This window comes from Trachurus trachurus (assembly GCF_905171665.1).
Source record: "Trachurus trachurus genome assembly, chromosome: 7".
Classification (NCBI taxonomy): Eukaryota; Metazoa; Chordata; class Actinopteri; order Carangiformes; family Carangidae; genus Trachurus; species Trachurus trachurus.
The window spans coordinates 32,435,782-32,460,849 of NC_139901.1; the positions used below are offsets into that span (position 1 = coordinate 32,435,782).

General features: G+C 41.2%; 1 protein-coding gene across 1 annotated transcript in view; it reads left to right on the plus strand.

Annotated features, from left to right (window-relative positions):
• The window catches only part of mical1 (microtubule associated monooxygenase, calponin and LIM domain containing 1), a 55,544-nt gene extending 31,312 nt beyond the window's left edge, over nt 1-24,232 (plus strand). Inside the window, exons 13-25 of the mRNA XM_083975271.1 lie at nt 1,608-1,755; nt 3,622-3,812; nt 5,532-5,638; nt 5,944-6,006; nt 7,415-7,664; nt 8,535-8,602; nt 10,027-10,924; nt 12,373-12,509; nt 12,585-12,698; nt 14,452-14,542; nt 19,136-19,229; nt 19,547-19,620; nt 23,980-24,232. Of these exons, the coding sequence (XP_083831397.1) occupies nt 1,608-1,755; nt 3,622-3,812; nt 5,532-5,638; nt 5,944-6,006; nt 7,415-7,664; nt 8,535-8,602; nt 10,027-10,924; nt 12,373-12,509; nt 12,585-12,698; nt 14,452-14,542; nt 19,136-19,229; nt 19,547-19,620; nt 23,980-24,173 (2,429 nt within the window). The 3' untranslated portion in view covers nt 24,174-24,232. The remainder of the gene's footprint in view (nt 1-1,607; nt 1,756-3,621; nt 3,813-5,531; nt 5,639-5,943; nt 6,007-7,414; nt 7,665-8,534; nt 8,603-10,026; nt 10,925-12,372; nt 12,510-12,584; nt 12,699-14,451; nt 14,543-19,135; nt 19,230-19,546; nt 19,621-23,979) is intronic.
• Nucleotides 24,233-25,068: the final 836 nt, after the last annotated feature.

A 25,068-nucleotide genomic window follows, 5' to 3' on the forward strand; every position in this document is an offset into this window, starting at 1 on the left:
GCTGCAACAGCAAGTAGGCCTAGATCTTGCCCTAAAAACAGGTAGGCTATTTCTTTTCGTTTAAAATTTGCATTGCAGTGGGGATAAAAGAGTTCTTGTAAGTCTTTTTAGGCTACTCTGGCCCAAAAAAAACTGAAAGGAGCGGTGGAGGGGATGTGAGGATGCTAACCGCTACCGCTAGCCGAAGTTAGCATCGAGCTAGCTCACTACAACGGCCCTCATACTTAGTTACCAGTCGAGGCTTTAGTTGTCAGTGACGGTCGGGAATTGGTGGAATGTTTTTTTAGGTTAAATATAATTATGATCAACTCAATTTGGAATCCTATTTCTTTCAGTGGCATGTTTTATCTGAAAAAGAAAGATCTGAATCTGAAAAAATTCCCAAATATCAAAACATATGAAAGCAAAAAATGAAAATAAATGATTCATTCAAAAGAATTACCAGAGTTGATCATAATTATATTTAAACTGAAAAAAACCTTTTGTACATTTATTTTTATTTTGAATACGTTGATATTGATCTTGAGTTTTGAAAAATACTTTCAAAATTCAAGATCAAAATTTGAAATTTCAGTTTCAAATTTTACAAAACATTTGACCCCATTTTAGCTCCATAGATCGGCATTTATTCCTATTTTATTCCGGTTATTTGTGTCCAAGTAAACATGGCTATAGTGTATCTGACAGAGTTACCTGTTATTCCCTGTGAACAGTTTAAAATATTCCCAAACAACAAACCGTGTGCGACCAGCAAGGTCAAATTTGCCATTAAAGGGATAGTTCAACATTTTGGCAAATTGGCCCATTGCCATAATCCCTATAGTCATAGCAGTAGGTTCGTTACCTTTAATTGTCAGTGCAAGCTATTTTTAGAACGGTGGAGCAGAGCCGTGAGCTGCTCAGAGCTACGCTATGGAGGCTAAAGGAATTTCTTGGTTTCCCTCATCAAACTCATCAAATACAAAATCCCAAAACTCCAAAACGCTGTCGTGGACAAGTTGTGAGCTGCACATTCACCACGCTATGAGATAATAACACAACGTTACCACACAGAGTTGTTTTAGAGGGAAATACAGAGACTGTTGATGAAAAACTGTCCCTGAAGGCAATGTGCATCAGCGGTTTTGCATGAATTTCCCTCTACAACAACTCTGTGTGGTAACGTTGTGTTATTATCTCATAGCGTGGTGAATGTGCAGCTCACAACTTGTCCACCAGAGCGTTGTGGAGTTGTTGGATTGTGTATTTGATGAGTTTGATGAGGAAAACCAAGAAATCCCATGAGCCTCCGTAGCGTAGCTCTGAGCAGCTCACGGCTCTGCTACGCCGTTCTAAAAATAGCTTGCACCGACAATTAAAGGTAACGAACCTACTGCTATGACTATAGGGATTATGGCAATGGGCCAATTTGCCAAAATGTTGAACTATCCCTTTAACAGGAAGAAAACTGCATGCTTTTTTTCCCAGATGAGACAGAATTAAAGATGCTCAAAGGGAACTGAGTCAAACTGGAGTCAAACTGTCTGATGATCTGTTTGTGTTTGTCTTTGTGTGTGTGTGTGTGTGTGTGTGTGTGTGTGTGTGTTTTTGTGTGTGTGTTGTCTCAGACTCGGTCGGCGGCTGTGACGAGCTGCTGCGTTGGTGCCAGAAACACACGGCAGGTTACGACCACGTCAACGTGAAGGACTTCACCCAGTCGTGGCGGTCGGGTCTGGCCCTGTGCGCTCTGATCCACCACTTCAGACCGCAGCTCATGTGAGTGGGAGATCGATCAGACAAACAAACATCCACTAATGAGACGGGATGCTGCATAATTACGTAGTGATGCTAATTTGACCCAGTTCTTGGAAAGAAAGAAAGAAGGAAAGAAAGATGCATACATTACATTACATATTTGCATTTTACTCATTTTTACCCTGTAGTTAAACAAACAGTAACCAGAGGCTCAGCAATATTACAAGTTATTACACTAGTTATCACAATTAAATCATGTAAATTAGCATAAATGTGTTAAAGAGATGCAGGAGCTTTGGGAAACTTCACTGTTTCTCCTTGTTCTCAGAGTCTGAGATGAATAAAAGCCTCAGTCAGTCAGGACAGTAACAGCAGCTTCAGGCCGTCGAATTGATCCGGGATCAAATAACAATAAAGATCAACATCTCGTCAGTGCGTGGGAATAGAGTGGAACAAAACGAGTGAATGAACAAACAAAGCTTCATACAGATGTTCTAGTTGTTTTTATTCTCCTTCTTCCACCGAACACATCACACAACGACAACATAATCATCATACAGTCACATAACGTCTCTGCATTAATTTCTGAGCCACATTAACGTCCATATAATCAGGCTGAAGAGCACAGCAGGCCAGTGTGCATCACTAATGAGGCTCAAATCAATAAGAACCACATCCATCTGAAGCACATTACACGCAATACAGAAACATGTAAATGCCACGTGTTCCTTTTTAGTTTATGTTTATGTTCATTTGCATTTCAAACATTAAATTGAAAAAAGACAGGTGTGCAGGTGAGGTAGAAACCCACTATGGGCTTATATTTAAACCTCACCTATAAAAGCAATTGCACAAATAACAAAGCAAAAGAAACATTAATATATCTTGAATAGCATTATAAACAAAATAATACAAAATAGAATTAAATAAAAGAGAAAAAATTATAATTTTAAATAAATAAAAAAAGAGAAAATATATAGGCTATATATACTACATACATACAGACACATGATAATAATAATAGGAACAAACAAACCAAAAAACAAAACAGATTACAAGGTTTTACAAAAAGTCAGTATCATATGCAACAATGTTTTGTGATCAGAGCATTTTTTAGTCTCGATTTGAATCTGGGTAAAGACGGAGAATTAGTAAATAAACAAAAAACAGGAACTAAAAAAAAAAAAAAAAATAGGAACTCCACAGAAAAAAAGGCGCCGTCACACAGGAAATACGAGCGACAGACCGAGACCAGGAGGAACCAGATAAGACGTAAAGATGCGGTTCGATGGGATCAGAATAATAGAAAGGGGATGTACGAGATAGAAAGTAAAGCTGAGACACTACAGGTGAATAGGGTCAACATTTAAACTAACAGATATCACCATGAAACTTCCCAAGTTTATCACATACAATTTGACAAAACTTGTAATACAAAAAACATCTGTTTAAATATGTAAATGAGGCACTATCTAATTAAATATGTGCTAATTTCCATATATTTCCAGAACCGAAATCTGAACAATGGATAAAGCTACTTTCAAAATTCTTGTTTTATTTTGTTGGCATATTAGAGTCTAATTTCTCCATGTTTTTAAGAATAAAATGTTGTATAAATCAGGCTGTGAATGATACTGTATATCAACAATCCCCTCTGTAAAAACCTTCAGAATATAGAAAGGGATCAAACTGGAAGAGTTGTTTTAGAGGGAAATACAGAGACTGTTGATGAAAAACTGTCCCTGAAGGCAACGCGCATCAGTGGTTTTGCTTGTATTTCCCTCTAAAACAACTCTGTGTGGTAACGTTGTGTTATTATCTCATAGCGTGGTGAATGTGCAGATGTTTGCGATAGAAAGTGAAGCTGTGTGTGTGTTTCCTCCACAGCGACGTGTCCTCTCTGGACGAGTCCAGCCCGGTCCACAACAACCAGCTGGCCTTCAGCGTGCTGCAGAGGGAGCTGGGCATCCCACCCGTCATGGCCGCCGCCGACCTCGCCAACAGCGGCCAGATAGACAAACTGTCCATGGTGCTGTACCTCACACAGGTGCAGAAAGCCTTCACTGCTCCGCCCAAAGGTAAGAGACAGTCTGACTGGCCCCTACATGGTTCAAGGGATAGTTCACCCAAAATTGAAATTTCACTCATTATCTCCTCCCCCTCATGTGGACTAAGGGCTGGGAGAAGTTTCAGAGTCCTCCGTGGCTTCTCTGAGTTACAGGGGGTCTCGGCGTAGCAGTGCATGTCAATATAACGGTTGCAAATGGATACCAACTGTCTTCGTAACAAAAAGACACACCAAAAAACATCCAAATACCTCCATGCTGCTCGTATGTAATGTCCGTATTGTATTGAAGCCCCGAAATGCAAAATTGTCCCGAAAATCTTTTAATAAGTCCATATTTCAAGTTTGTTTTGTAGCGGAAGCTTCTCGAAGCTCCTCTTCCCGGTTCGTCAAATTTGACGAAACGGAAAGAGGAGCTTCCACTACAAACAAGCTTGAAATATAGACTTATTTGATTTTTTTCGGGACAATTTTGCATTTCGGGGCTTCAATACAGACAGAACTACTGCAGAACAGGAGACAGTATAAAGAAAACCTGCAGATTCATTCTGTTGGATCTAAAATATTAGAAACTAGAGCCCCAGGTTGAATTTGAGTGGACGTGTCCTTTAATATTTAGTTTTTTTTAAAACAAATCCTGCCTAGCCCAGCTCTAACAGTCTCATCAATTAAGTCACTTTAAAGTTATTTATTTATCTCCATCGATCTTACATAATAACTCAGCTGCTTAGACACGGCACAGCGTTCACAGCTTCACATCACCTTTAGAAGGGTCAGGTGTGTTGGGTGTTGAGAGGTGAGGAGTAAAAAAAAAAAAAAAAAAAAAAAATCAGCGCTGCCTCTTTAAGAGCATGCTCACCCAGAATGCATCTGGCTGAAGAGGCTCAGTGCTGCTGCTGCTCTGAGCTGGAGCTTCTGTCTGTCGCCTGGTGGAGCTGCAGCAGCGATCCTCCAGCAGCAGCAGCAGCAGCAGCAGCAGCAGAGCAGCTAACGGCTCGGTGCTGAGCACAGTCTGATGGGACCGATCCACCCATGCTGCTGCTGCTGCACACACACACACACACACACGGATTCTCTCTAAACCGCTTGCGGCGCAGGTATATTTATTTATTTATCTATTAATTCATGTGCAGTGATGTGAGTTTGTGCAGCAGCAGCAGCAGCAGCAGCAGCAGCGTGTATCAACGAGCTGAGGTGAGCTGAGCTGCTGGAGTGGGTGTGATGTGATGTGTATAAACGCTGTCGGTGTGTGTGTGTGTGTGTGTGTCGGTGTGTGTGCGTGCTGCTGCTGCTGCTGCTGCACATCAGTCAGTCCGAGGATACGGAGCAGAAAGGGGGAGACGCCACTCAACCAGCAGGAGGAGGAGGAGGAGGAAGAGGAAGAGTGGTGCTGCTGGTCTGAGAGTTTAGACGAGGATTGACAAGTTAGATTGAGCCTGACGCTGCTGAATAGAGGGATGATTAATGTATTTGTGTGTGTGTGTGTGTGTGTGTGCGTGTGTGTGTGTGAGGCTCCAACATGAATACTGATGGGACATAATAATAATAAAATAAAAAAGTTACAGGCAGAATATTAGAAGCAGCTGCGTGTGAAGCTGAGAGCAGGCCGACTCCAGGTTTACTGTGATGATGGTGACGAGATAACCTGAATCTGGTGTGTGTGTGTGTTTCTCTCTCTGTGTTTCTGTGTGTGTGTGTGTGTGTGTGTGACATTTTCTCCGCCGGCCACCAGAGCCTGCAGGCTTCCTGCCGACGTCCAAGACTCTGACTCTGTCCCAGACGCAGGCGGCCGTCTTCTTCCTGAACAAGCTGAAGCACAACTCTCTGCAAAGACGCAAGGTACAGTAGGTACACAACACAACACATCACAACACAACAGCGTACGGTTCAATAATAACGTCATAGAGCAACGTCCACTGTTGTCGACTTGACACACAAAAGCACCGAGAACTGATAAGAGACTGAGACTGAGACGTTGTTTCTCCATAAACACACTGAGTCATGTGTTTGTTTTGTTAGTCAGAGGAGTTTCTGGGTCTAATCGAGTTTGTTTGTCCTCCACATTTTCAACATAATCAGGTCACATGATAATTCAGAAGTTTCCTGATTCGTTTTTGTTTTTTTCTTTCTCTCTCTCTCTGCAGGAGAAATTGGCAGCAGAGAAACGAGCGAGAGAACGAGAGACGAGGATGGGAGATGAGGACAGTGTGAGTGGAGCTCTTGACTTCATCATCTTCATGTTAACTCATTGAGTGCCACGCTCCTTTCCAAAGTTTTAGTCAAGTGTACCGACAATTTAGACCATTTTTGACGATTTTTGCAGAGCCACAGTGTATTCTATATTATTGCCACCAACACATACTGTGGCTCATTTGAAAGGTGAAACTTTCTGCTTCAAATGGCCACAAACCGTTTGTTTCTACGTGCCTCTGTTCCTGAGAAAAGTCAAGCTAAACATGGCTGGGTTTCACCAAAATTTCACGGTCTTTTTTTCTAGAAAAGGAGATAGAGCGTCTTTTATGAAAGGTGATCTGTTTGTGCCTGTCGCTCTTCTGACACTCGCATTTATGGATCAAAGGGCTCGTGTAAGATAAATATATACAACAATTGTTGTTCTATTCACAAAACCACCATCGGGGGCGGGGGGGGCGCCACTAAACAACAACTAAGCCGTTTTCCCCCTAAAATTAGCGGGTCGACGCGGGTTTTTTAAACGCGGGTCGACCCGCTAACAATCGGCATTTGGCCCCTTTCCCATTGACCAAAATGAGCCGAGTCTGACCCCCCGCTGAGGGATCAGACAGAGCATAAACCAGTCGCCCCGCTCTCATCCGCGGTGCAAGAGACACACACAGCCATGCCACAGCCGCCCGCCGCGGAGTGTCCGTCCGCCGAGGCAGACTCTTTGGCAGGCTGACCTGCAGCACCAGGACCGCGGAGGACAGAGAGTCTGCTGCGGCCGGATGACGGACGTCCGCGGCAACACGTCAGTTAAACAGACGGTCGCTTCTTTTCTTTTCTTCTTTTCTATCGTTTTTGGTCAGTGTTTGATGTTTTGATCCCAGTCTCGAGTGAGAGCAGAGCGGAGCGGAGCTTTGTTTTGGTACGTGATATGAGACGCGACCGGCGCGATGACGTAGCGTCACGTAACGTTCAGTGTCATCACGTAAACTAGCGGGTTGACGCGGGTCTGGCGTTCCCACTGCAAGCCGAGCAGAGCCGAGCCGATTAAAGGCGATTTTAACCCGCGTCGCTTGCCGAGTCGTTTGACGACGCGGCTCGGTGCGCCTTTCCCACTGCCACCAAAAGCCGATGGTTAGCGGGTTTAAACAGGTTTTTTGACCAGTGGGAAAGGGGTATAACACAGACGCACCGTGCCGTGTCACAGCCTCTCGCCGCGGAACGTGAGGGTCTCTCGGCCACAGCAGGTCGGTCGCGGTCCTTCTGTGGTACGGGTCGGTGGTGCCGGTCTGCTTTGGCCGTTACATTTTTGGCACTCAACGGATGGGAACGAAAAACGAGAAATTACGTGGTTGGCACTCAATGAGTTATTTATCATCGTTGTCGTTGTTGTCGTTGTGTGAATTTTCCGCCTCGTGACCTTTTTCCCTCCAGACGGCAGCTCCTCCTGCTTCACCGGCGCTCAGTCCTCAACCTGAACCTGAGGCTGAACCTGAACCAGAACCTGGTCCTGGTTCTGGTGGGTCGATGACGCACAGCGAGGAGTGTTACTTCTGCGCTCGGCGGGTCTACGTGCTGGAGCGCATCAGCGCCGAGGGGAAGTTCTTCCACCGCAGCTGCTTCAGCTGCCACCGCTGCGGCATCACGCTCCGACTGGGAGGATACACCTTCGACCAGAGCACCGGTTAGCTCAACAACACAACAATAAATAGACAGAATCAATAGATAAATAGACAGACAGTACCTTTAAAAATATATCTAAAAATTCTTGCTAATTCTCATACCCTCCGCAAAAAATTCAAATTTAAATATGGGATGGAAAAAAATTAACTTTTTGTGTTTTTCTCTACAAAAAAGAGGGACTTTAATCACTAAAACTGGTATTTAAGGGGTTAAAATTTTAGAAAACTCATGATTTTTTGTTATGTATGGTGAGGACGGAAGTTAATAATGACATTCATTTTAAAAAAAATGAAAAAATATATTTATACATAATATTTATTTTGCATATGTTTAAAAGAGCATTTTTTTTTATTTACAAAAAACTTGCACAGAAAATTTAAATTGATCAAAATCAATATTGATGCCCCCCAAAAATTTCAAATTTGCATGTATGGGATGGGAAAAAATCAAATTTTTGTGTTTTTCTCTACAAAGAAGAGGGACTAAAACAGGTATTTAAGGGGTTAAAGTGTGGACTCATGACATAATGAGGAGACTCAAATGTATTTTAATCTTTAATCTTTAATCTGCTAACGTAGCCGCCGCTGAGTATGAAGCACCGACAGCTGTTTCACCTGTGGGAGCAGGTGTTGAGTCAGAGCAGAGATGAGACGTCGGTCGCTGCAGCTCATGAAGCACCGGGTTTTTATTTGAAATTAATAATTTGGCACTGAGACCCTTTTTTTTTCTAGAGGAGTTCCCATCCAGGCTGAGAGCAGATTAATCATTTAAGAAAACAGCAGGGTTTCATCATCCTCTTCGTCTTCTTATTCACTAGTTTCTGATTTTTCTCGACTGCTTCTTATTGTTTTCATCTGTCACGTCCCCCCAGGGAGATTCTTCTGCGAGCTGCACTCGGAGGAGCTGGAGCTGGGGAACGGGGCTGAGTCGTCTCGTAAGGTGGGTCACTGAGCAGAGCAGATGTAAAACACTCTGCTGCTTCCTGCTGCTGCAGACTCCTCGGCTCCGTGGCGAGGCCTCGTTGTGTTCCTCTCCGTGTTATACAATCTTCTCTTGCATGATGCAGCAGCAGCAGCAGCACGGTCGCAGCTTCTAGTTTGAGGATCAGATGGTTGTGTAAAAACATGAGTTCAGATTCAACAGTTCATCGACGGAGTATTAGGGCCACGTTGAGAAAAACATTTTTCACAGACTTTGAGTATAATTTTACGAGAAAAAATCATATTACAAGAAAAAAGTCACAATTTCACAAGAATAAAGTCATAATTGTACAAGAATAATGTCATAATTTTACGAGAAAAAGTCATATTATGAGAAAAAAGTCACAATTTCACAAGAAAAAAATCATGAGAAAAAGTCGTTTTGAGAAGAAAGTCATAATTTTTAGAAGAAAAAAGTCATATTTCAAGAAATGTCATAGGCTAATTTTATGAGAATAAAGTCATAATTGTACGAGAAAAAGTCATATTACATGAAGAAAGTCACAGTTTCACTAGAAAAAAGTCATTACAAGAAAAAAGTCATTATGAGAAGAAAAATTTTCACAAGAAAAAAGTCATATTATGAGAAGAAAGTCATAGTATTTCAAGAAAAAAGTCATAGGCTAATTTTACGAGAATAATGTCCCAATTTTATGAGAATAAAGTAAATTCTACGAAAAAAAAGTCATTATGAGAAGGAAGTCATAATTTCACAAGAAAAAGACATAATATTTCATGAAAAAAGTCATAGGCTGATTTCACAAGAAAAAAAAGTCATATTCCGAAATAAAGGTCATAATCTTCTGTTGCATGATGTATAATAATAATAATGAATTTTATTCATTATTATTATTATACAGGTATTATTATACATGTATAGTCATGCATCGAAAAGTTATACACAAATTTTACGAGAATAAAGTCATAATTGTACAGGAAAAAGTCATATTGAGAAGAAAGTCATAATCTTACAAATAAGAAGTCATAGGCAAATTTTATGAGAAAAAAGTCATAATTTTACGAGAAAAAGTCATATTACAAGAAAAAAGTCACAATTTCACGAGAAATGGCTAAGGCTCATAGGCTAATTTTACGAGAATAATGTCCCAATTTTACCAGAAAAAGTCATATTACAAGAAAAAAGTCATAATGAGAAGAAAGTCATAATTTTACAAGAAAACTGTCATATTTCATGAATAAAGTCATAGGCTAATTTCACAAGAAAAAAAGTTGTATTACGAGAAAAAGTCATCACAATTATGACTTTATTCTTGTAATATTATGACTTTTCTCGTAAAACTATGACCATTCTCGAAGTCTATGAAAAAAATATTCTCAATGTGTATAATATCATTTTAAGTGCTTTTTTTTTCATTTTTCCAGGGCAGCAAAGAAATCCACAAAGAGGAGAACGGGCACTCGAGCGACGAGTTCACGCTGTCTCCATCGGACGAGGAGTACGAGCACACGTTGGACTGCGCTCCTTCGTCTCCTCCTCATACGGACTCATTCAGTCCTGACAAACAGGACCAGCACTCGCTCAAAGAAGTCAGAGAGGATCAACCAGAACCACAACCAGCACCAGAACCAGAACCAGAACCAGAATCAGAACCAGAACCAGAAGCTCCATCCGAGAAGCAGTCGGAGGAGTCGGAGGAAGCTCGTCCTCCTCCCGTCCCGAAGCCCCGCCTCTCTCGACAGACCACGCCCAGCAGCCCTCACCCGTCCCCTCCCATCGCAAAGCCTCGCTCCGTCCTCATCATCAACCCCCCGACCCTGGAGGACTTTGTCTCTCTGAGCGACGACGTCTCCAAGGCAACGGCGGCTGCGATGGCGGCAGCGGATTCGCGTCCCAAACAGTCTCTGAAGAAGCTGCAGCTGTCGGCGGAGGAGAAGAGCCAGCTGGTCAACCTGCAGAGCTTCAGCGCCGACTCGGACTCGGAGACGCCCGGCGGGTCCTCGTCCTGCTCCTCGTCCTCGGCAACGGCCCCGGTGACGGGAGGAGGAGGAGGCCCGAGCCCCCCCAAGCCGGACGGGGAGGGGGAGGGGGAGGAGGAAGGGGAGGAAGGGGAGGGGCAGGAGGAGGAGGGCTACTGGAGCGGCAGCACGGCCAGTCACGTGCGGGAGCGGAGGAACCGGCGCTGCTTCAAGAGGAAGGAGCTGCCGAGCGGACAGACGACCCGCGTGCGCTCCAAGTTCTCCCCCTGGAACCTGTCGTCGCCGAGGATCAGCAGGGACGCTCAGCGGCTCAGCGTCCTCGTAAACCAGCCGGGGAGAGTCGGTGAGGGAGAGAGAGAGAGAGAGAGAGAAAAAAAACACTTTGAGGGTTATAATATTAAGAGAATAAAGTCTTGATATTACGAGAAAAGTCATACACTAATTTTACGAGAATAAAGTCATAATTTCACGAGAAAAAAATCATATTACAAGAAAAAAGTCACAATTTCATGAGAAATAAGTCCTTTTATGAGAAGAAAGTCATAATTTTACAAGAAAAAAGTAATATTTCAAGAAAAAAGTCATAGGCTAATTTTATGAAAATAATGTCAATTTTACGAGAAAAAGTCATATTACAGGAAAAAAGTTATTATGAGAAGAATGTAATAATTTTACGAGAATAAAGTCAATTTTACAAGAATAAATCAATTTTACGTGAAAAAGTCATATTATGAGAAAAAAGTAATTATGAGAAGAAAGTCATATTTCACAAGAAAAAAGTCACAATTTCACGAGAAAAAAAGTCATATGAAAAGAAAGTCATAATTTTACAAGAAAAAAGTCATAGGCAAATTTTATGAGAATAAAGTCACAATTTCACGAGAAAAAAGTCATTATGAAAATAAAGTCATAATTTTACAAGGAAAAAATCATATTTCAAGAAAAAAGTCATAGGCTAATAAACAATGACAATAAAGTCATAATTTTACGAGAAAAAGTCATATTACAAGAAAAAATTAACAATTTCACAAGAAAAAAGTCATATTACGAGAAGAAAGTCATAATATTTTATGAAAAAAGTCATAGGCAAATTTTGCGAGAATAATATCACTTTTACGAGAAAAAGTCATATTACAAAAAAAGTCATTGTGAGAAGAAAGTCATAATTTTACAAGAAAAAGTCATAATACTTCATGAAAAAAGTCATAGGCTAATTTCAAAAGAAAAGTCATATTCCAAGAGAAAAGTCATATGAGAAAAAGTCAATATTACAAGAAAAAAGTCAAATTTTTACGAGAAAAAAGCCATATTATGAAAAGATTGTCAGAATTTTACAAGGAAAAAAGTTATATTTCAAGAAAAAAAAAGTCATAGGCAAGTTTTATGAGAATAAAGTCATAATTTTACAAGAAAAAAGGAATATTTCAAGATAAAAAGTCATAGGCAAGTTTTATGAGAATAAAGTCATAATTTTACAAGAAAAAGTCATGAGAAGAAAGTAATAATTTTACAAGAAAAATGTCATATTTCATGAAAAAAGTCATAGGCTAATTTTACGAGAATAATGTCCCAATTTTACGAGAACAAAGTCAATTTTACGAGAATAAAGTCAATTTTACGAGAAAGTCATATTATGAGAAGAAAGTCATAATTTTACAAGGAAAAAGTCACATTTCATGAAAAAAGTCATAGGCTAATTTTAGGAGAAAAAAAGTCGTATTCCGAGAAAAAAAGTCACACTTTGAGGGGAAAAGAGAAAGTTTGAGTTTGCTGTTTTTCTCTGATCCACAGAAACGACCTTCAGACACGTGCACAGCGCCTCGGAGGAGGGCGCCGACGGAGACGACGACGACGACGACGGCGACGATGATGAAGACGATGACGAGATGATGTTTGGACGAGACGACATCGACCTTTACGATGAGAAGGTGAGGACTCGGAGCTGCGATGGCGTCGTCACGGTGACGTCATCGTAGCGGTTGCTGACGAACCCGCTGCTGTAGTTTCAGACGACGCCGGCCGATCCCGTCGAGGCCGAGAAGCTGGAGCTGATGAAGATGAGGACGCTGGAGCGGCGAGCCAAGATGAGCGAGCTGCAGCGGCTACGCAACGCACAGGTCGGAACCACAGCCGATCGGTTATTGATTATAAATAATAGATTTTATTGGATTTTATATAGATGAGAACAGATTTGAGTTTTTTTTTTCTTCGTGTCTTGCCTCACTCCCGAGTCCATGACCAGCAGATAGACACCATCCTTTCAACTGTGCGTGCAGTAACCATGGAGATAGAGCCGTATCGCCCGTAATTAGCTTAGCTCAAACACTGGGTAGTGTTAGCCTGCCTCCACCTAAAGTCGCTAATTAGCTTAGGTCAAACACTGGAAGTGTATAGGTAGTGTTAGCCTGCCTCCACCTAAAGTCGCTAATTAGCTTAGGTCAAACACTGGAAGTGTATAGGTAGTGTTAGCCTGCCTCCACCTAAAGTTGCTAATTAGCTTAGCTCAAACACTGGAAGTGTATGCGTAGTGTTAGCCTGCTTCCTACCCGAGCTGAAACCAGCAGTCAGAAGCTGATTTCATTTTAGCTCTAAACTCTGTAAATATATCACTTTATCCACATTTCAAACATGTTTAGGTGAGAAAGTAGCCGTTTAGATCAGCAGTGTGTCGTTAATTTGTCTAAATACCAGCTGTTTACAGTTTTGTTCGGACGAATTTGGCGCTACTCAAGCTAGCCGTTGTGACCAACGCACTAATGGTTACTTAAAACACCCGTTGCCCTTTACATACAGAAAACCATGACGATAGAATTTGTGCTTTTACTTTGAAACAGGAAGCTAACCTACCCTCGATGTAGCTAGCTTGAACCAAAATAAAGCGTCTTTGCTTGAACCCTCCGTTTTGACCGATCTCGTCCCGTCCCAAGATGCCTTACCGGAGAGTTTTGTCAGCTCTGAGACGAAGATCGGCCCACCGGTTTCCGTTTAGAGCTGCTGAAGAGTTTCTCTGATGACTTTAGGTGGAGGCAGGCTAACACTACCCATACACTTCCAGTGTTTGAGCTAAGCTAATTAGCGACTTTAGGTGGAGGCAGGCTAACACTATCCATACACTTCCAGTGTTTGAGCTAAGCTAATTAGCGACTTTAGGTGGAGGCAGGCTAACACTACCTATACACTTCCAGTGTTTGAGCTAAGCTAATTACGGCGATACGGCTCTATCTCCCTTGTTACTGCACGCACAGTCGAAAGGATGGTGTCTATCTGCTGGTCATGGACTTGTGAGTGAGGCAAGACACGAAAACTGGTGTATCCCTTTAAATCTCGCTCTTGAGTGTTTCTTGTATTTTGTATTTTAAGTTTCTGATCCTTATGATTCCTCTCTGTGTTGTGTTGGTCTGCCAGCCCCCGGTGGTTGCCACGGTAACGGGTTTGATTTCAGTACTTCAGGCCCCCTAAACTCTCCTCCAGCAGCCAGTTGGTCAGAAATCAAATCAAATCAGTTCAGAAAACAAACAAGCAAACGATGAGTCGATCAGTTATCTGTGTTTTTTTCTTCTGATGATCCCAACATGAAATAATTTACAGTATACGTGCGTCGCTGCTTCAAAATAAAAGCCTGTTTGTTTTAATGTGAAGGAGCAGCGGTATAAACATGTAAATCTGAATTAGATGCTGCTTCATTCACGTAAAGACATTTTTAATACAGACGCTGAAAACTAATGTATACAAAGTGGTTATTATTGAATGTAAATACAGTGAACTGCTGCAGCAGATCATAAATACGTCAACGTTTTAACTGTAATTCATAAAAATGTGTTGTTTTCAGTGTGTTTCTGACACGTTCTTGTTTTTATCTGTGGGTTAAAGTCGATCCAGAGGAGACTGGAGGAGATCGAGGTGACCTTCAAAGAGCTGGAGGACAAAGGCGTGGTGCTGGAGCGCAGTCTGAGAGAAGAAGGTAAAGATCATCAATACAACAACAAATCCCTTGTTTTTAATATCTGATATAATGAAGGATCTGGGTTTCTTTTAGAGGGTTTTTAATGATATAGATGAGTTTAGAAGGATTTCACACTGCTTTTAACTGCATGGGTTGAAACAATCAGAGTAGAGAACCGTGGAGCTCTGGAAATTATTTCACTGGGTGTTTCCATTTAAAAAAAACTGAATTTAAAGGGACATGTGTAAGTTCTCCTGTTATCTCTTCAGGAAAATTGATTATTTGGTTCAAAAGTAGGCTACGTTTTTCATTAACCAGTAATCCCCCCCATCAACAAACTGAAGTGTTCCTTTCAGCTCTGAATGAGCCGTTCATATCATTCATATCTCCATGGAGCGGGTAAGCTCGGTGCTGCTGCCATGTGGTGTCGCCATGTTTTTACATTCAGTGGCAGCGTGACGGTAGGAAACCACGGAAACTCAGCGGAGACACCGGAGCTGTCGGCTCAGTCACCGCGGTAACGCAGTGAGGAGGAATGGAGCGTTACACTGATGCTGCATTCACCTGCAGTCGGGCAGACGGCCGTCGCTAACAAACCAGATGTCATTTTAGTCACAGAAGTCCAGAGAAAGCTGGTAAAACAATACCACATCGCCATGACAACATATTGTCACGTGTATTGTTTTGCCTCGTGCTGACGGACCACTTGTTTACATAGAGGCTTGTTTATGCCGTTACGTGCAGCGGCTGTCGTCCGTCTGCCCGATTTCACGTGAATGCAGCATGAAAAATACGATTGAGTTGCTTGTAGGGTTGCACGGTATACCGGTACTAGATTGGTACCGGGGTACTAACGCATTTAAAACGGTACCATACTGCGCTTAGATGGGACCGGTACTTTCATTCTGCGCCGCCAGCAGCGGTGACGTCGCCGCGTGAAGTCGCCGCATTGTAATTTGAGCCGCGAGAGAGCGAGTCACAAACGAAGCAAGGTGCTTTTTATCATTACCGTTACAGCGCCACCTGTCCATGTGCCTGTGTTTGTGTGTGTCTGTGTGTGTGCGCCGCCACAGCCTCGTTAATAAGTTTTGTTTTTACCGCGGATCACCACTGGCTGCATGCTCTCTCTCTCTCTCTCTCTCTCTGTGAGTGAGTGAGCACGGCGAAGCAGCGCTACGCAGAGATGAATTAACGGAACGATATTGCGTTGTTGGGGGTGGGGGGAACAGAATCAATTTGGTCTACATATGGGAAACAATAGGTGTATGTTTGAGTAACATGAACATTTGTGTTTCATTCGATAAACTACTGATAACAATTTCTCCCAAAAATTACAACTGGTCAAAATAACAAAAAAAGATGCAGTGTTTTCAGACCTCAAATAATGCAAAGAAAACAAGTTGATGTTCATTTTTAAACAGACATTTTTTAATTTAGGAAGAGTTCAGATTAATATAGATGGAATGTTAATCCTGCAGCAGCAGTAACTGTTTACTGATTTCCTGTTTTATGGTCCAAAATTTTTCTATTAAAATAAAGCCAATAATGACATTTTTTGTGTTCTCTTTTTATGTGGAAAAGTACCGAAAAGTATCGAAAAGTATCGAAAAACATGTTGGTACTGATACCGGTACCAAAATGTTGGTATCGTGACAACACTAGTTGCTTGCGATATACAACCACAAATTCCTACACAATGTACTGTACCTTTAACAAGTCCGCAGTGATGTTGCTAGGTACGCGTCCTGCGTCTCTGACGCATTAAAATCTGAAAGGACGCAGTAAACTCACTATCCATGCGTCCCGGGGACGCACCTCATTTTCCCATGAAAAATGATACATTGTTAACAACAACTCGTGTTTAAAATCATGGGAATGACCGGCGGACGGCCATTATCCACCATTTAACCCACACAGCCATAGGTGTTGATGTTGCCCCGACCATTGAGCAGCAACGTAACAAGAAGACGTAGCGGCGCTAGTCGGTAGTTTTCTCTCTCTCTCTCTCTTTTTTTTTTTTTTTTTTTGCCGCCGTAGTGTTTGTTGGAGCGGCTTGGTGCTGCACGTGACGCGCTGACGTTACTGTGTTTACATTTACGACGAGCATTAATTCTCAGTCCGAACCCGTTAAAAAAAAAAAAAGCCCGGCCTCACCGAGTCATATTCTCGGCGCGAACCCGGCTCGAACCAGCGCGTCCGGACGGGTTGGACCGTCCATGCTTAGAGCCCAAAACAACAGTCCAGAGAGCCGAGGGACAGAGAGAGACAGCGCAGCAACAGGTGTGTGTGTGTGTGTGTGTGTGTGTGTGTGTGTGTGTGTGCGTGTGTGCGTGCGTGCGTGCGTGCGTGTGTGTGCTACCTGCTGTAAAGGGGCTCTGCAGCCACAGCTCCCCACTACACCAGTTCTGAGTTCAGTTTAAGTTTCATACACTCCAGCCATTCTTGCCATTACAATGATAGGAACCTCAGTCAGTACTAAATCTGCTTCTTTCTTTTTTTTTTAATTTACTTAAGCAGCTACAAAATATATTAGACATGTACCACACATCTGGCTGGAAGGTCTCAATGGTTCAAGAACTTTTTTTCCATCATTAAATATTAAAATGGAGCCAAGTAGCCTACTGCATGTTTGTTTTCCTTTTAAATAAGTTCAATATCAAGTGCTAATTCCACCTGCCATAACTGGCTCTCTCTCTCTTGTCCCTCTGGCTCTCAGACAGTGTGTGTGATATTCACAACACACACACTGTAATAATATCTGCACCTATTGATTGACATGCTGTTTTTGAGGGGTTTTTTTAAATTAATTGTTTTCTGTTTGTGTATATACTTTTAATATAAAGTGTCAAAATTATGTCATTGTGTGTAATGGCTGCACTGTTGCCGTGTCGCGCTATGGGTCCGTATAATTTCCTGCTTTTTTGTCCTTGGCCAATCACATCCCTGATCACACAGGGACAACATGGAGCTGCCTGTGTGAGTTTTATTAATGTTTACATCAGGTTGAGTTAAACAAATCAGTTTGCTGCTGTGATTTCAGTAAATACAGTAATCATCATAGTGTAGTGGCAGGAAAGACCATTTCATCTGTATCAAATATTGTGTTGGTCAAGAACAAGTTCAATTAGAGGAAAAATGTTTAGGGTGTTTTTACCGTTCCTAAATGTAAAAATGGATCACATTTGACCCTCAACATTATTTAAAGGTTAAATAACGTGTTACTTAAACATTTTTCATTGTGCTGTGCTCTAAAAATATACTAACAAATACTAGTGTAGAGTCCTGTATAAGGAATGTTGAGCTTAAACTTAAACTTAAAGCAGAAGTGAGTGATCCGGTCGTTTTCGCTAATGCTGCGTTCCAGGCAGGCTTTTGAAATCGTAAATTACAGCTTCAAGTCACAACTTACGACTTTGTAGCGTTCCAGGCAACCCACTCGTGTTTTTCCGACCTGTTTTACCGGTGAAAGTCACTATAACGGCCACTCGTAACTTCTGACCGGTGAACTCGTACCAGATCGAACTGGTACCACTTCACGGTCGGAAAAATACGAGTTTCCTTGAACGCACCATAACAGTCCTCGTCGCTACGTCACCACATTCACGGCGTTCCTTGGCTGCACACACAGCCCTGCATGCCGTTCTCTCTCCTCATTGGATAAAAACTGTAGGATACGATAAATGTTTTCTCTTCGGCTCAGAGCAGAGCAGAGTGACTGACAGACCCGTGTTTCAGTCCAAACACTCTATGTAAGTGATTGCTGTCGGAAGATATAACTATTTAAGACTTATATTAACACAAATATATCACTCACTTCTGCTTTAAATTTAGGTTCTCAGGAAAATAGCTGCTCATCAGTAAATAGTTAATGAATCGATGAGGTCCATCAACTATCGATTAATGAATTAATCGATAATTTGCATCCCTAGGCCCTAGTTTTTTTTTTAAATTGTGGTATCGAATAAGTATCGAGAATCGTGGAAATTTACAGAAATTCTGGTATTATGACAACCCTATTGGGGACCCATTGAATTTCCCAGGGACCCACCCAAATCACCACCTGTGGGTCCCGGGGACTCACTACATTGAAAACCTATCAACATCACTGAAGTCCTAGAAACACTGTGTTAAAGATTCAAGATTCAAGAAGTTTATTGTCACATAGATGTACATACATTGTGAGAAGCTTGAGTTGGGTGGACACTCCACAATATGCATAATAAATACAAAGAGACAATAAATAAATTAAAATACTAAAACCTAAAAAGTTTAAAAGGATTAAAGGGAAGTTAAAAAGACCACAGCCAGAGTCCATTGTCCATGTGGATTTATTGTTGGGTTGGTTTGATCCAGTGTGTGTGTGTGTGTTCATGGTGTTTACATTGTGAACTCTGCGTATTCAGCTGAATTTCTCAGAAAGCGCCTCCGGGCCGTCGACAGAGGAACTTCAGCCTGAAGCTGCTGGGTTTTTCTCCTCAGACGCTCAGGACGTGTCACATGTTCAACAATAATAATAATAATACGTTATTCACTATTTCCATACGAGCCTCTCTCTTCCTCTTCCTTCTTTTTAAATATTTACATTCACACTTGTTCTCCTTCCTCCTGCAGACAGCTCCGGTTCTCCCGACATGATCGAGCACTGGATCCAGCTCGTCCACGAGAAGAACGCTCTGGTGTCGGAGGAGTCAGACCTCATGGTGGCGTGAGTCTGAAGCTCTGATGTTTAACTCCACACACACACACACACACACACACACACACACACACACACGTACAAGAGCTGTGTTGTGCTGTGTGTGTGTATATAATTATATACAGTATATAGAGGAACATACACAGTGTTCAGATCGGCCATAACATCAACACTTCCTCCTCACACACACTGAGCCGTTTGTTTCCCACCGTGTCGCTCCTGGTCGCTCGCCTCGCAGTGACCTGGTGTTGCCGTGGTGATCTGGCTCAGCTGATGTTTGTTTTTGTTTTTTTTAATGTTTGTTCTGTTGTGTTTTTTCCCGTCAGGTCTCGGCAGCTGGAGCTGGAGGACAAGCAGAGCATGTTGGAGCTGGAGCTCAGGAAGTTCATGGAGATGGACGGTGAGTGTGGACACATGGAGACATTATTCGTTGTTGTCGTGTCTTTTAGATTTAAAAAGAGAGAAAAAGTGAGAGGGGTCTGGCTGCAGAGCTGCACCGTGGGGACAGAAGTTGATTCGAAGCTTTTCAAAATAAAAGCGAATAAACCGGAAGCATTTATCGCTGAAGTGTGGAGACTACGAGTTGAGTAAAAGTCAAGTGACAACTTTTCGAAGAAACAGAAACAGTCTTTATTCACTAGAACGTTACGTCCTACAATATATATAACTGATTCCTGATAATGAGCATAACCACGGCCTGGAGTGATATATTGCTTAAATATATATAGCCCTGTCAAGTTATATTAATTTGAAAGAATCGAGTTTTGGACTTGTGGGTAGTTTTTAGCGTTGTTATCGTAGTTAGGCTAATGGTGGCTAACGCTAACTAGGTTAACTTTAGCCTCTAAAGGCACTCTAGTCTAGGGATATAAATATTACCGTATTTAGATATGTCTGTGGGATAAGCTTGACATCAGGGGTCCTTTTCAGAAAGCGAGATTAGTGGAAACTCAGAGTATGTTGAGCCTGAGATAAGCAGAGACATTGTGTAATTTAGTGAATGAAGTCGTGGACGTGGTAGTGAAACTTATTTAAAGCTGTTGAAGAGCGGATCATTGCAGTAGAGTCTGTTTATTACCTTAAAAAAATATATTCAAATAATTATATTTACCTACATTATATATATAAAATAAATCCCCAAGAAATAAAGAATATTTACATGGGGAACGAAAAATACGAGCTTTGAATCAACTTCGGTCGCCACAGTGGAGGTGGCCTCACAGTGCAGGTCTGCAGCCAGACTGTCTCGGAAAAAGTGAAAACGAGTCGGCAGCAGATTTCAGAAACACAAACACCGTTTGTTTCCCCCTGAAGAGGAAACAGAGTTTGTTTATGGAAATCACATCCGAGTGGAGGTTTTTTATTCATTTCAAGGACGAGACAATAACTCCTCCATCCTCGACATCAGATATTCTGTTTGAACTCGCTGCTACGGCGGTTGCGGTGCATTATGGGATATCTGTTGGAAGGATAGGGAGTCCATTCATATAATTGTCTTTAAGGGCTGGTTGACTTTTTTTAAATTTACAATATAATCCTCCACCTCTAAAGATGAAGGATGTAAAGCTTAGCATTTCCAGAATTATCAAAATATAGGAGGAAAAGTCAATAAAGTAAAGTATTAATGATAGTCCAATCAGAGATTACCTGAAGTCCGGCCTGACGGTAGAGACATATGTAATCCATTTTTGCCCATTTTCAATAAATACCTCCTTTTGAAATATATTTTTGCATATTTTCCGTCTCTTTATGGCCAAAAGGAAACATTAAAGTCACATAAAGAGGTTAAAACAGCTGCTCCGACAGGTGTGAAATAGTTTTTGTTATCTGCCAGGTGTTAGACAGCATCGTCTTCCAGTCGGGTTTTATTTCATTTGTTAATTCCAACGTGCACCCACTCATAATTACTCTGGCCACATGGGGGAGGCAGAAACGAGCCGTGAACTAAACACTGACACAGAAAACCGCTTCAGATTCACTCAGTCAGCTGTTACAGTTTTTTTCAATTGCTAACAAGCAGTGGTCTAAACTGAAGTCACATTTTCAAAACTCTTAACACAGTCTGCAAAACACAAGTCCATGTGGACCAAACTGTGAATCACTTTTCATTACTTTCACACAAAATGCATTCAGTGACAACAGTCACCAAAATTCATAGACTCTTTTCTCAGTTACTAATTCACCACCTGCAAAACACTAGACTTTTACAGCACATTTTTCAAATGCTAACACACTTTGTTCAAAACTGTTAAAAACACAATCAAAACAGAATGATGGGAGGGGATGGGGGGGTGTGGGGAATTTCTGTTGCAGGAACATTTGAAATCAAAAATAATTTATTGAATAAAATAAATAACAATATTATGCAACTCCAAACAGGTTAGTTTCCAGCTCAAAACCGATCCAGGTGATCTGTGTTTGGCCTCATTAGAAAAAAAAAAGGGGGGGGGGACCAGAGTTGTGTTGTGTTGTTGTTGTTTTTACTTACATTATCCTACCTCTGGAGATTCTGAATTTTTCTGTTTACAGTAAACTTTTTATTTTTTGTAAGGTCCCTTAGTACCTATGCAAGGGCACAGAGAAAATACTTTTTTTTGACGTGTAAATTGCCGCATTCCTGATTCATTCTTGTTGCAATATATTATCTAGAACAGTGATTCTCAAACTGTGGTACGCGTACCACTAGTGGTACTTGGGCTCCTCTAGGTGGTACGCAAAAGACTCACCGAATTAAACATAAATAAAATAAAATAAATTTCAGATGCACCAAAAAATCAGGCAACCGCATATTTTCGGCCGAAAATGACCAAAAATGCATTAGCAGGATGTTGTGATGATACCATAGAATAGAGACTGTATAAATACAAGCAATAACCTGCCGAAAATGCCGACATCATTATCAGCAAACGAGTCCAGGCACCGCTCCGACCACACGTGTATCTGTTTACCTGTTAGCTCCGTAGCTCCGCTAGCTCTGTTAGCTCCGTAGCTCCGTCAGCTCGGCTACAGTCCAGAGCGGCCCGTTTATAAAATGAAATGAGCAGCGCTTCAAATAACCTGCGTACTTGTGTACTGCGTACGTGTGCCTCTGATGTTAAAGTTTAGTGTTACTTCTCAGAGTTTTATTTTTACGATCGGGGGTCATATAAACATGAGGCACTGCTAATCTTTTCGGTCAGTCGTCATGGAAACATGACGCTCTGTCAGTGCTGTGGCTTTTGGACCCGACTGAAAACAAACGTGTATGAGCTGAAAAATGAAACAACAGCTGTGTCTCAGCTTGTATCATTGTATACCGCCATTATAATTAGTAATTAGTAGGCTAATTATTATTATTAGGGAAGACTGGGGATGGTTGTAACAGCATCACTTTCACCAATAAGGGATAACAGTGTGTAAATGTGCTCAATATCATGTGTAGCCTACCCAGCCCCTGACATTGCATGTGAATTTACATGGCTATGTCAGTGTGTAGGTTTTACAGCCCAAAAACATTTTTTTTAGGTCAGAAACTAATATATTTTTTTCCAGCCTAAATGTTTGATACCGTTTAAGTTTAAATTAAGTAACTTGTATAAGATGAAAGATCAGGTTTTTGGGTGAAATATTAGTCATTTCTTACATATGAATAGGCTATATGAATATGATCTTTAAGACAGCTTTCTAATGTTAGGATACACCCCCCCCCCCCCCCCCCCCCCCCCCGACTTGGTGGTACTTGGAGAGGCAAGTATTTTCTGGGGTGGTACTTGGTGTAAAAAGTTTGAGAACCACTGATCTAGAACACTCAAAGTGCAAAGATATTGCAGTATTTATTTTATAATACAGTAAAACTGATGTACTGATTTTGAAAAAAAAAGAAAAACATTCAAACTTCCAAGATCAAATTTATTTTAAGAAGGCTAATGTTCTTTGTTGTTAGTGTTTTGTAGTACAGCGTGCTATGAGTGACAGTGTTTGTTTCCAAAGTGATACTATGTGCTAGTGTTGTGGTTGAATGAGCTTATTTTGAGACATGTATGAAGTGTTTTGTTGGTGAGGCACCGTTTTGGGGAAGAGATGAACTGTTTAGCTGAGATGCCTGATGGAAATGCTGGCTGTGTTAAGAGTTTTGAACATGTGACTTCGGTTTCGACCACTGCTTGTTAGCAATCGAAAAAAACTGTAACTGTTACAGAGCAACATTAACTATCAACAACCTGAGTTCTTACAGCATTTACACCATTTATCTATTTATCTTTGGATATTTTCAATTGATATTTTTAATTGTAGATTTGTATTATGGATTTGTGGTTGTGTTGGAGGAAAATTTGTGCAAAACCACTGATGCGTGTTGCCTTCAGGGACAGTTTTTCATCGACAGTCTCTGTATTTCCCTCTAAAACAACTCTGTGTGGTAACGTTGTGTTATTATCTCATAGCGTGGGGATTATGGCAATGGGCCAATTTGCCAAAATGTTGAACTATCCCTTTAAGCATTGGGTGTTTTTGAGAATTTTATTTAAAAGCAGCAGCTGTTTTACTGAAGATACGACTGAAAATGAAACAAGGTCGGATCAACAATGAGCTGCAGATTCAGATTCAGATTCAGGAGCATCGATGGATTAGTTATATTAATATACTTATTTGTGTGTGTGTGTGTGTGTGTGTGTGTGTGTGTGTGTGTGTGTGTGTGTGTGTGTGTGTGTGTGTGTGTGTGTGTGTGTGTGTGTGTGTGTGTGTGTGTGTGTGTGTGTGTGTGTGTGCGCGTGTGTGTCAGACAAAACGGCGGAGCAGGAGGCGGAGGAGGAGCGCATCCTGCAGCAGATGATCGAGGTGGTCGGCATGAGAGACTCTCTGGTGTCGTTCCTGGAGGAGAAGAGGCTGAAGGAGATCAGCGAGGAGCAGGAGGCCTTCTCCATCAAGGAGGCCAAACGCCACTCCAAGGCCGAGGCTCAGGTCCACTGGGCATAAGGCCGAACACACACACATACACACACACTGGTACACACACACATACACACACACACTGCAAAAACTCAAAATCTTACCAAGAATATTTGTCTTATTTCTAGGCAAAACAAATCTCATTCTACTTAAAATCAGACTCATCACATTAAAAATCAGCTTGTTCTTAGACACTTTTTACTTCTTTCAAGCTGATTTTCACTTGAAATAAGTAGAAAAATCTGATAGTGGAGCAAGTTTTTCTTTCTTATTACAAGCACACAAAAAAACTTGCTTTCACTGGCAGATTTTTCTACTTATTTCAATTGAAAATTAGTTTGAAACAAGTGAAAATTAGTTTAAAACAAGTGAAAATTAGTTTGAAACAAGTGAAAATTAGTTTAAAACAAGTGAAAATTAGTTCAAAACAAGTGAAAATTAGTTCGAAACAAGTGAAAATTAGTTTAAAACAAGTGAAAATTAGTTTGAAACAAGTGAAAATTAGTTTAAAACAAGTGAAAATTAGTTTGAAATAAGTGAAAATTAGTTTGAAACAAGTGAATATTTGTTTGAAACAAGTGAAAATGATCTAAAAACAAGTTATTTTTTAGACAATGAGTCTTATTTTAAGTGGAAAGTAGATTAGTTTTGACTAGAAATTAGACATTTTGACAAGAAAAAGGACAAATATTCTTGGAAAGATTTAGAGTTTTTGCAGTGCAACACATACAAACACACACACACACAGCATGAACCAGATTGAACTGCAGTCGACGCTGCTTTCAGACTCGGAGAAAACTGAAACTTTTTTGCGAAGCCAAAGATGACACAGCGTTGACGGTGACTCAGCATTTCCTCTCTGTGATGATGATGATGATGATAATGATGATGATGAGGAGGATTAAGAGCTGCAACAGGCTTG